Source organism: Diabrotica undecimpunctata, unplaced genomic scaffold, assembly GCF_040954645.1.
Source record: "Diabrotica undecimpunctata isolate CICGRU unplaced genomic scaffold, icDiaUnde3 ctg00002319.1, whole genome shotgun sequence".
NCBI lineage: Eukaryota > Metazoa > Arthropoda > Insecta > Coleoptera > Chrysomelidae > Diabrotica > Diabrotica undecimpunctata.
In genome coordinates, this window is record NW_027313482.1 from 9,921 (window position 1) to 21,424 (window position 11,504).

An 11,504-nucleotide genomic window follows, 5' to 3' on the forward strand; every position below is an offset into this window, starting at 1 on the left:
ACATTTTCGAGATCACACACACACGGCCTTTTCTTGCCGAGAGGCAAATTGGCACTGTCTGTCTTAAGTTACATATCGAGGGGAGGACGGGTCCCTTATGAAGGGCATCAGTCGCACACACGTTAACACGAGAGCTGCCGACCTGAGCTCACAATTTGATAAAATAACTATACTACGATTACAATATTATACAGGTTGTTTTTACAACATACTGCCCCCAGTTGAAGCACTAGCTTTAACATTATAAAAAGCATTAAAAAGAAAAGAGTACATAAAAAAAAACCAATATGAGTAATAGTATACAAACAACATATGAGTAAAGGTACTAAACCTAATAACATTAACATAATCCTTCACTAGGAAGGGGACACAATTTTGTTATCGTGCGTTTGAAAATCCCATCCTTAGTTTTAACAGATGCAATTCTCACTCGGCCATCTTTACCCGGAAAGACATCCATCACTCGTGCCAATGACCAGTAGAGAGGAGGGAGATTATCTTCTTTAACTAACACAAGGTCATTGGGTTCTAAATTTTTGAATGGGAGAAACCATTTTGGACGATTTTGAAGTCGATTCAGATAATCAGTCGACCACCTTTTCCAAAAAAGTTGCTGGAGCTTAGAGAGATTTTGCCAGATGCTAAGTCTATTTTCCGGGATAGATGTATACTCCTGGTCGGGTAGCGAGGTGAGAGACCTTCCAATTAGGAAGTGACCAGGGGCAAGATATGTGAAATCGGAGGGATCATTAGAGAGGGCACAAATGGGCCGAGAATTAAGTACGGCTTCAATTTGGGTGAGCACGGTACTGAATTCCTCGAATGTAATTTTGAGATTGCCCAACAATCTATAGATATGATGTTTAGCGCTCTTTATAGCGCTCTCCCAGAGTCCTCCATGATGAGGAGATCGAGGTGGTATTGTTTTCCACCGAATTTGAGAGGAGGCTAAAAATGCCTGAATAGAAGAGTTAGGTTCCTTATTTTTCAAGAAATTATAGAGTTCGAATAACTGATTTTTAGCCCCAAGAAAGTTTGTCGCATTATCAGAGAATATAGTCTGAGGGTGACCTCTTCGACTGATAAAGCGCTTAAGAGTAAGAAGAAACGCTTCTGTTGTGAGCCCACTGACTAATTCTATATGAACCGCACGTGTGGACATACAGACAAATAGAGCTATGTATGACTTTATCAAGGGACTTTTACGAAGTTTAGAGGCCTTTATTAGAAAGGGACCACCAAAATCCAAACCTACATGAGCAAAAACTTGAGCAGAGCATAAGCGTTCCTTAGGTAAATCAGACATGATTTGAGCTAAGGGTTTGGCATTAAACTTGAAACAAACATGACATTCGTGGACTATCCTCTTAATCTCACGTAGACCATTCAAGGGCCAATATCTGAGGCGAACTTGAGAGAGAGTATTCTGAGGACCTGCATGATGGAGCCTAAGATGTTCTTTTTTGAGAATCAGACGAACAACATGATTTTTCGAGGGGAGGAGGAGAGGATATTTTTGATCAAAGGTAACTTCGGAATACCTAAGACGTCCACCTACACGGAGCATTTCATTTTTGTCAAGAAAAGGAGCAAATTGTAAGAGAGACTTATTAGAAATAATCTTATTGCCTTTGAGATCAGCAATTTCTGAGGAGAAACTTGGGTTTTGCAATAATTTTATAATTTTCATTTCGGCATTTTGAAGTTCAGATACTTCATTCAAGTGCACCGGATAATTTTTGAGTGCCAGACTTTGCGTTATTACCAAATCTGAGTACATAAGCTGTAATCCTTACATATTTCGTGAAACTGGAGAACCTTTCAGAAAGCATGACAAAGAAATCAAATTGAGCACTTCGAGTGTGAAGAACAACTTTTCTTTCTTCAGGTAATTTATTAGAATTAAACTTCGGACTATATTCAGACAAATTTAGGTCAAATGTTTGCAAAAACTGAGGACCGTGAAACCAAAGAGTGGAGTTGAGTATGTTAGAGGGCATCATTCCTCTGGAGAGGATGTCAGCAGGGTTGTCTTTAGACTTTACGTGTCTCCAATGAGAGTGAGAAGAATTTTCTTGAATTTGAGCTACCCTGTTGGCGACAAATTGATTCCATCTGGAGTGATGTGATCTGAGCCACGCCAAAACTATCTCAGAATCGCTCCACATGTTTATAGAGGTAATAGAGGGCAATTTATCCTTTATGATATCAACCACCTTTGTGGTGAGCTTGCTAGCCAATAAAGCACCCATAAGTTCCAGCCTTGGAAGCGTTATGGTCTTTAAAGGAGCAATACGACTTTTCGAAGCAATGAGAGAGCACGAGACATTTTTTGATTTGTAGATAACCCGTATATAACAACAAGCAGCGTATGCTTTCAAACTTGCGTCAGAAAAAGAGTGAATTTCAATAGAAGAAATTTCATGACATGAGAAAAGACATCTGGGTATGCTTATGTCTTTGAGAGCAGCGAGATCAGTTATAAACTTCAACCATTCATTTAAAATATTTGAATCCACGGAGTCATTCCAATTAATTTTAGAAATCCAAATTTTTTGCATAATAATTTTAGCAAGAACAGTTACGGGATTAATGAGCCCTTGTGGATCAAAAATTTGAGCGATAATAGAGAGTACTTCCCTTTTTGTGTAATTATCCTTTATTGATAATTGAGGTACAGAAATTGAAAATGTATCAGTACTGGGGTTCCAACAGAGACCTAAAACCTTATTAGAAGCATTCTCTGGTGAAATAACATAGGCAGAGTTTGTAGAGAGAGTAGAAACATTTTCTAAAAACATTTTTGAATTAGAGCACCATTTATGAAGAGAAATGCATGCCTTGTTGAGTAGGTCAGTTATCTCATTATGAGCCTTAAGAAGAGTTTGCGTGTCATTGGCCCCATATAGAATGTCATCTACATAGCAGCCTGTTAAGAGAGCATCGGAAGCCAATGGGGAGTTGTTTTGATGAGTTTTAGCTAATTCCATCAAACAACGAGTACTTTGAAAGCTTGCGCTTTTTGTTCCATAAGTTACGGTTTGAAGCTCAAGACATTCGATGTCCTGTTCTGGAGAATCCCGCCAGAGGATATTCTGGAGGAATGTGTGATCAGGATGAATTTGTACCTGCCTGTACATTTTTTGTATGTCGGAAGTGAAGACATAGGTATACAATCTAAACCGAAGGAGAATGTCGAAAAGTTCAGGCTGAAGAGTTTTTCCTTTCAACAGGATGTCATTAAGAGAATAGCCACTGGAACTTTTCATGGAGCCATCAAAAACCACCCGTAATTTGGTAGTTAATGATTCTTCTTTTATGACAGAGTGATGAGGTAAAAAGTATTTATTTTCTAAGTGCACATTTGTGAGAGAAAGAGGAACCTTTTTGGCATGTCCAAGAGAAACATATTCATTGATGAATGCTTTATATTGAGAGTATACATTTTCGTGTTTTAAGAGTTTATTTTCTAAACTAATAAACCTTTTCCTAGCCATATTGTAAGAATTGCCCAGCATTTTATGTGCTGTTTCAGAAATGAGAGGAAGCCTTACCTGAAACCGACCAGAAGGTAGAATTTGAGTTGTTTCAGTGAATATTTGTTCAGCCAGATCCTCAGAGGAGGAGATTTTAACAGAGGGGGTCACTTCTTCGACTTCGAAGAATTGTCGAATTATATTATCGAGCTTATCTTCCTCAGATGTGGACTGGACAAATAAAGAGACATTTGAGTGTGTAGGAGACAACTGTGAGCGATAAATTCCTTTGTGAAGTGCGTAAGGAGGTAAAGAACCAAACATAATGTACCCTAAGTGTGTGTTCTGGAGAACAGGGAGTCCTTTACCTAAACGTATTAAACCATCCGATAACAATTCGCTATATATGTCACTGGCAAGAAGAAGATCTATATTTCCAGGGACAGAGTAGGTGGGATCTGCGAGAGTGACTGTAGAGGGGATATTAAATTTACTTCTGTTTATGGATACCTGGGGGAGTCTACAAGTTATGTTGTCTAAAATAGCACAGGAGATTTTGAAACCATTACCATTTCTTTTGTATGGAAAAATTTCTAGATCGACCATTTTGTTCGAGAATGAACTATGTTCAGAGATAGTAGAGATTTGTAACCTTTTGCTGTAAGGAGAGAGATTTAATTTTTGAACCAAATCTTTAGAGACAAATGACGACTGAGATCCACTATCTAAAATACATCTAGCGTGTATGGGTACGCCATGCTTTGAATAAATAGTGACTAGAGCGGTTGCCAGCAGAACATCCTGCTTTATTGACAGAGCAGAAAGAGAAGTCATTACATTTGACACCTGAGAGGTTTGAGATTCAGAGAGAGAGACAGAATTACTTGGACCGGCTTCACCATCAGACCAAGTGTTTTGTACATTGCGAGAGGTTGCGTGATTTTGTCGTTGAAAAGATCTACTAGAAGAAGAGCTATTTTCATGGTCATTGTGCAAGAGTGTGTGATGCCTTTTCTTGCATATACCACATAAACGTTGAGACGAACAATTTTGTGAAAAGTGTTTAGTTCCTAAACAGTTGCGACATAGTTTGTTTTCATTAACAAATTTATACTTATCCTGTAAGAAAAGATTAGCAAATTTTGTGCATGCATAAATAGTGTGTGTAGCATTATTACAAAATACGCATGTTTTGGAGTATGAGTTATTTTTATTACTTGCCGAAGAGAAGAGAACCGTTTTAGAGTTTGTTTTAATAACTTTTTTATCGTTATTATCTGAGGAGTTTAACTTTTCCATAATGTCACACTTTTTTTCTAAAAAATCAAAGAATTGATTTAGCGTAGGAATATCTTTTGACCCTAACTCGTATTCGAAAGACCGGTGAGTAGTAAAGTCCACTTTTTGCAAAAATATTTCTATTAATAAGAGATCCCAATGCTCGATGGGTACATTCATATTTTTTAGCGCGAGTAAGGTCTGTTTTGCGGTGACCAAAAATTCACGTAAGGCCTTTGCATTAGTTTTGACTAAGGATGGAACTTTCAAAAGACGCTGTATAAGCAAACTAATTACGCGCGATTTGTTTTCGTAGCGATTTCGAAGAGTCTCTAACGCGATTTGGAAGTTTTCTTCTAAAACTTGGATGTTTTCTACCAACTGGAGAGGTTCGTTGCGTAGAAAAGATTTGAGATAAACAAAGCGCTGGACGTTGTTGAGTTCCGGGTTATTAATAATTAACGTCTCGAAGAGCTGATAGAATGCACTCCATTCTGAGAAGCATCCTGAGAAAATTTGAATTTTAATTTCGGGAAGAGTCACTTTAGCACTAGCTAAACGTGGAGAAGTGGAACTGGACTGGTGTGAAGGAGGTTGGAGCATCTCCATTCTATGTTGAAGACCTGCCAGAGTTGAGAAGTACTTTTCTTCAATTTCTTCCCTATCGCGTTCTTCAGTGTTGTCTTCGTCCAGTTCCTCAATCTGATCCATGAGGTCATCATATTTGGCGTAACAATTCGTTAATTCAGTACGACGGAGTTGGAACTGCAAGGGATCCGTTTCTTGAGTAGAGTTATCCCTTAACCAATTAGAGATACGAGAGATTTTTGATTTCAACGGTTTGCGTTGTTTCTTTAATTGATCCATTGCGGTTAGAGATGTATCGAAAGCTTTGCGAGATATTTATCTATGAGAGATACACGAAAAATAAACAATTTTAGAGTCTAAAATACAGCTTAGTCCACCCCGTATAATAAACAAGAGTCTCAGAAAATAATGTCTGTACGAATCCTGCGAAATATAAACTCGTCCTGTATACTAATAATATGCGTTCGAACTTTTGAATGTCCCTGTACCGTGATTATAAAAATATATTTTGGAACGAACTCACCAAATAGACATGAATCTAAAAAATCCATAAAAATCCATAGTCACATCACATGTTTCTTGTCAGCAATTTCACTTGAGATGCACCTCGAAGAGCGATAAATCTAACATCTAAGATTGTTGGGTGGAAACACTTCAAACACTTGCGTGGTGACGTAATGTTCCATGTGCCGTGAGATTGTTTATCTTATACGTTTTATTTTGTGAAGAGCACTCAGTAACGATATTTATTTTAATTTTTACGGGAAGAGAATTAAATAAGAGAAAATTAATTTGATTTATGAAGATAAATCGGAAGAGGAATTGCGATAAACAATATGCGGTTCGAAGAGACCACAAATGAATGGAAAGGGTAAACTTTGTTGCCAAACTATCCACATTTAAGAGAGGCGTATTTGAACACCTAATTGCTTCAAAATATTTATCAAGGACCACTGAAGCAATAAAACAATTAAAATGTATTTTCCTTCGATTTATTTACACAATAGACTTAAGGGCTGGTTCAAACATTGACAATTATCGCAATTCTGACAGTTACATAAAGAGTTATACAAATATTAGCTTTACAGTGAGTGCGGGGAGGCAGTAACAGATATACATGAAATGATAAAATTGAGAGAGACCAACTATATACGTTTTAACACAAAACACCGGGTTTACAAGCGCATTTATCGCTTACGCACCATGCACATTTTCGAGATCACACACACACGGCCTTTTCTTGCCGAGAGGCAAATTGGCACTGTCTGTCTTAAGTTACATATCGAGGGGAGGACGGGTCCCTTATGAAGGGCATCAGTCGCACACACGTTAACACGAGAGCTGCCGACCTGAGCTCACAATTTGATAAAATAACTATACTACGATTACAATATTATACAGGTTGTTTTTACAACAGTCTTCATTTAGCAATTCATCTTCAAAATTGTCTTAATTTTGATCTCTCGCTAGGTTATACTCGTAGAACGTGGCTGTAGATTAGAACGGTTGAATCTTTTCAACCTTACAGCCACTTCCACTGGATGAAATAGTAAAGTTTGTTTCACGAAAAATGGTTGAGTCGGCTTTTAATGGTTACCTGAGTTGATCCTATTGTGTATACAAGAGTCTCTCAATAAACTACCGAAGTACACAGGGTCGCACTTCAGAAAGTTTGTTATTTAATATATTTTATTGGTAGCTGTGTAATACACGATTATAAAAATTTATTAAATTATTTCATATGGTATTTTCAGGTTGTTCAAGTGAATATACTTGATAATTGAACAATTTTTAACATGAAGAAAGTAGTTTTTTTGTTCTACGTGAATAATTGTAGTATATTCAGGTTGTTCAAGTGAATATACTTGATAATTGAACAATTTTTAACATGAAGAAAGTAGTTTTTTTGTTCTACATGAATAATTGTAGTATATGGATCTAAATTCAGAAAGGTACTTTCCTTCACACTTTTTTCAGGCTTAGGACTGTCAGCAAAAAACTGGCGTGTTTAAAAGTTTTTGCTCTTCCTAATCGGATATCGTTAAAAATGTACAGTAATAACAGTTCTATTTACAGTATATACATACAAACGAATACATAATGTACAAAAAATAGATGAATTGAAAAAATAAAATATAGAAAAATATATACAAGTTAATATTTACAAAAAAAAAATACACAAAATAACCAAAATATATTTATGAATTCCTAAATACCTAATTCTGTTAATTCCGCTGTCGCTATCCTCTTCAAGATTAATAACAATTGGTTTAATTATGTGATTCAAAGTAACATATGAATTTTCTACGTTCATTACATGGCGTACTGAATTTTTCCAACTTTCTGGGGAGATATCATCAACACATTTCCTTATTAATTCGACTACACTACCACTTAAAGTCGGAGAAACATTTTGTGACCTAACATTTGACTTTAGTTGGTGCCATATATGCTCTATGGGATTAAATAAACAATAGTAGGGCGAAAGCCGTAATACTGTATGTCCCATGTCCTCGGCCAATGCGTCACAAACATATACTTTTTTAATAGAAAATGATTTTAACACTTCTAACAGTTCATTTTTTAAATAACTTTCTTCAAAATATATATCGTTTTCTAACAGGTAGTTTTGAATTTCAATTTTCGTGTTAATTTCCACTTGGAGACTTATGTAATTGACGACTGTGGTAACTTGCATTGTCCATTACTATCACACTATTTTGAGGAAGGTTAGGTATAAGACAATTCTTAAACCATTGCTCAAAAAGCTCTGCCGTTGTATCCTCATGGTAGTCCACGCAGGAGTCTTTAATGTTCTTTGCAGGAAGCCATAAGGCGTTTGGGACCCAACCATTTTCTGATCCTGCATGTAAAATTGTTATTCTTTTTCCTTTGTTTGATGGAGCTTTTGTTTGACACCTGTTGGAAGAATCGGACCATCCTTTGGATGGTGTTTCATGAGTGTCAAACCATGTCTCGTCCAGATAAATTATTGGTCGATCTTCTGTACGGTACTTTCTTATGGAAGTTATATATTCAGTACGCCACTTTTGTAAACGATGGGACTCCATAAGCACTTGCCTTTTGTCAATTGTACGATATCTTTTGTAATCATCTAATGTAGGTATCCGTTGCTCTTCGTACATTGTGTAAATTTTTCGTCTTATTAAGTCCTTATCACTTTCGTCAATACATTTGGTAGAACCGGCATCCTTACGCTTCCTTCTTGACTTAATGGGATTTTATGTAATTCTTTTCACTGTGGTTAGAGGTATTTTCGTTAAATCAGATATTTCACTGGCAGCAGTATTAGCAGTAAGTCCTCTTCTAAGTAAAGAACTATATATTGTTTTTACGATTTCTCTAGCGTCAGCAAATACATGCTTTTTCTTTGCTGGAACACTGGAAGAAGCACCATCAATGTTTTTCCACGGACGCCACATAATGCTGTTTTATAGGTATAAATAGGTATAACACTGGTAACACTTTCAACTAAATGAAACAAAATGTATATTTAAAAATTTCTCATCGGTTTTATATACTTTTACAAATTATACAGAATAGAGGGAACCTGTATAATTATTCCAGGAAATACTTAACGATCAACAAATTTATTGTGGTCATTAAAAGATCAACCATTGATAGTGAACTTTATGAAATAAAATGTATTCTAATCGTTTTTATAATTTTATACGATTTTTTAATCGTTTTATATTACCGTTATCGTTTAATTTATTATACAAACAAGATAACGACACTCCACAGTAGCTTCAATTTTACCTGAATACTTACCTGCTCAACTAATGTTGACTAAGCTGGGGTACTTGCGGTCGGGTTTTATTGCAATCATTAAGCACTCAACCATTTTTCGTGAAATAAACTATACCTAAACCTTCCCTTCCATACATAAAAAGTTATGTTGCATATCTGGTTCTAATATGAAGTTCATTATAGAAATTGGATTGTTTAGTGGACTTCTTAAAAATGGCTTTACTTTATAATCAGAATCTCCTTGTAAGAACCCATTTCTATTATCTCCATTTAAACTTCTTATCAAGACTAAATTTTGATTTTATTTTCTGGCTTTAAAGAGAATTAATTGACAACAATTTCAATTTAAAATAAGTTTATTTTGACGTTTCGATTTCCACTTTGTAAATCTTTCTTAAATACGAATTTAGCGTTATTTTTGTTATAGACTCCATGTTGCAAGAAAGTATACACCTGCAGATTTTGTCATGACGAAAATGAAAACCATAAGTTGATTAGAAAAGAAGTAACTGAGCTAATATGTGCTGTGTGTGAAACAAAGCAAAAAGTCCAAAGCTCTTGTCAAAACTGTGGGGTAGCTTTTGGGAAGGTAAGTTCATGTAAAATGTATACAGCAAAAGTTATTTTAATTTTTTTTTGTTTGTAGTATATATGTCTCGAGTGTAATTTATTTGATGATGAAGACAAAAAGCAGTTCCATTGCAAGGGATGTGGGATTTGTAGGATTGGTGGAGCTGATAGATTCTTTCATTGTGAGAAGTGCAATATGTGTCTTCCAAACCAAATTCAATCAGGACATAAGGTAAGGCACATTTTATACTGAAAGTTGTTTTCTAGAAAAACTGGAATTCTTAGAATTCTAGAAAACCAAACTTAGGCTCAGCATGGGGTGTGAGTTATTAGTCATATATGGTATATAGAAGATTAAAGCGCGAAATAAAAATAATCGTTAAGTTTTCTGAATCATTTAAATTTCCTTCACCATTTTCTTAATATATCTGTTTCCGTAAGAACCTTCTACAAAGTATTAGAAAATTAAAAAAAGATGAATGAAATCGGTAAAAAGCTTAAGTTATGGAGTGACCAATGGAAATAAGGACTCATTTTTATATAATATATAGAAGAAAATGTCACTTAGTAAATGTCATTCTATTGTAGCATTTGCATTTTCCTTGATATATATTTTGAAATCCCCTCGTATATGTTTTAAATTGAAATCCCCTCATATATGTATTAAAATAACGAAGAATGTTTTCCATGTTTCTCTCTTCCTATCGTACGAGTTAAAACCCAAATAGTATTTCGTTCTTTTTAGCGTCGCCGAGTAAAATAAACCATTTTTAGAGTTGTTTATATCACGGACGCAAACTCTTTGATATTTTTCTTTGATCGAAACCGCTAAATATTCTGCGTTTCAAATAAACATTCATTGAGATCACTGAGAAGTTTTTGCCGGCAAGATAATTGTTCACTCTCGCTGAGGCGTGGTCAAGAGCGGTCAAAGTTTTCTGTTTTGTTCCTTTTCATGGAAAATGTGTAGTAGTTAAATCAGTTTAATGGTTCAGTTGCAGTTTAAGTGAGATTTGGAAGAATCGTTATTTCCATCCTCGTTTTGTTTCTCTCTGGTTGCCATCCCAGGCTTTTTTGGCAGTTTGGAGACGAATTTGTTCGTGTTCAGAGATTGCCAATCCAGTTTGAACCCTCGGAAACTTTAGTGCTTTTTTTTTGTGAAATCAGGTAACTTTTTCTGTGTTTTAATTTTAAAGTAACGACAGACATTTTTTTTAAATAATAATTGCTTTCATTATTTAAAAAGATAATTTTTTATTTGCAATAATTTTTTATTTACCGCAGTTTTGTAGCAACAGAGTTTGTAAATGAATAGGACATAAATATGTAAGTTTTTCTTCTTTATTATTTTGGTATAAATCTCTGTAACTATTAATATAGTATTGTTTTGTGCCATTTGTATTTTTGTAATTGTTTGTGGTGACACAACAATAAATGTTTGATTTATTTCTCTAAACCATTTTTTTATTTATTTAAAAAAGTTTATAACCCTTTTTTTTGAATTTCCTTTAAAAATATATATTTTTCATTTCTAACAATTATTTCAATAGTTACAACTAGTTGTTGTAATCGTTATAATTTGGCACCTCGAAGCGTAGTCCATTTTAAATTGCTAGAGGTCCTTCCTGTTGTTTGTTTTGTTTGTCCATTTGTTCCAGGAGATTCATATCAGTACCTCTTTGGTTCATTTTTTGTGCTCCAATCTAATCCCCTTGCCATTCAACTTATCCACGACCCAGCTCTCCAAACAAACCCTGAGTGCCGTTCGCACAGTGCCCCTCGTTGGCCTATTGTAGGTTGCCATATTTTCCACCCCATATA

At 35.3% G+C, this 11,504-nt stretch overlaps 2 protein-coding genes across 2 annotated transcripts; one reads left to right on the forward strand and one right to left on the reverse strand.

Moving 5' to 3' along the window:
- Positions 1 to 1,715: 1,715 nt before the first annotated feature.
- Positions 1,716 to 5,621, reverse strand: LOC140431942 (uncharacterized). The gene is made up of 3 exons (XM_072519808.1): positions 5,298 to 5,621; positions 2,841 to 4,595; positions 1,716 to 2,279 (listed from the first exon to the last, which is right to left on the reverse strand). The coding sequence occupies exons 1-3, from the start codon at positions 5,619 to 5,621 to the stop codon at positions 1,716 to 1,718; spliced, it is 2,643 nt and encodes an 880-aa protein (XP_072375909.1).
- A 129-nt stretch (positions 5,622 to 5,750) lies between these two features.
- On the forward strand, positions 5,751 to 9,915 carry LOC140431943 (RING finger and CHY zinc finger domain-containing protein 1-like; the record flags this gene model as incomplete). The annotated part of the gene is made up of 3 exons (XM_072519809.1): positions 5,751 to 5,756; positions 9,541 to 9,702; positions 9,760 to 9,915. Coding segments are annotated over exons 1-3 (324 nt in total), but the record flags the coding sequence as incomplete, so codon positions are not given.
- Between the last annotated feature and the right edge of the window lie 1,589 nt (positions 9,916 to 11,504).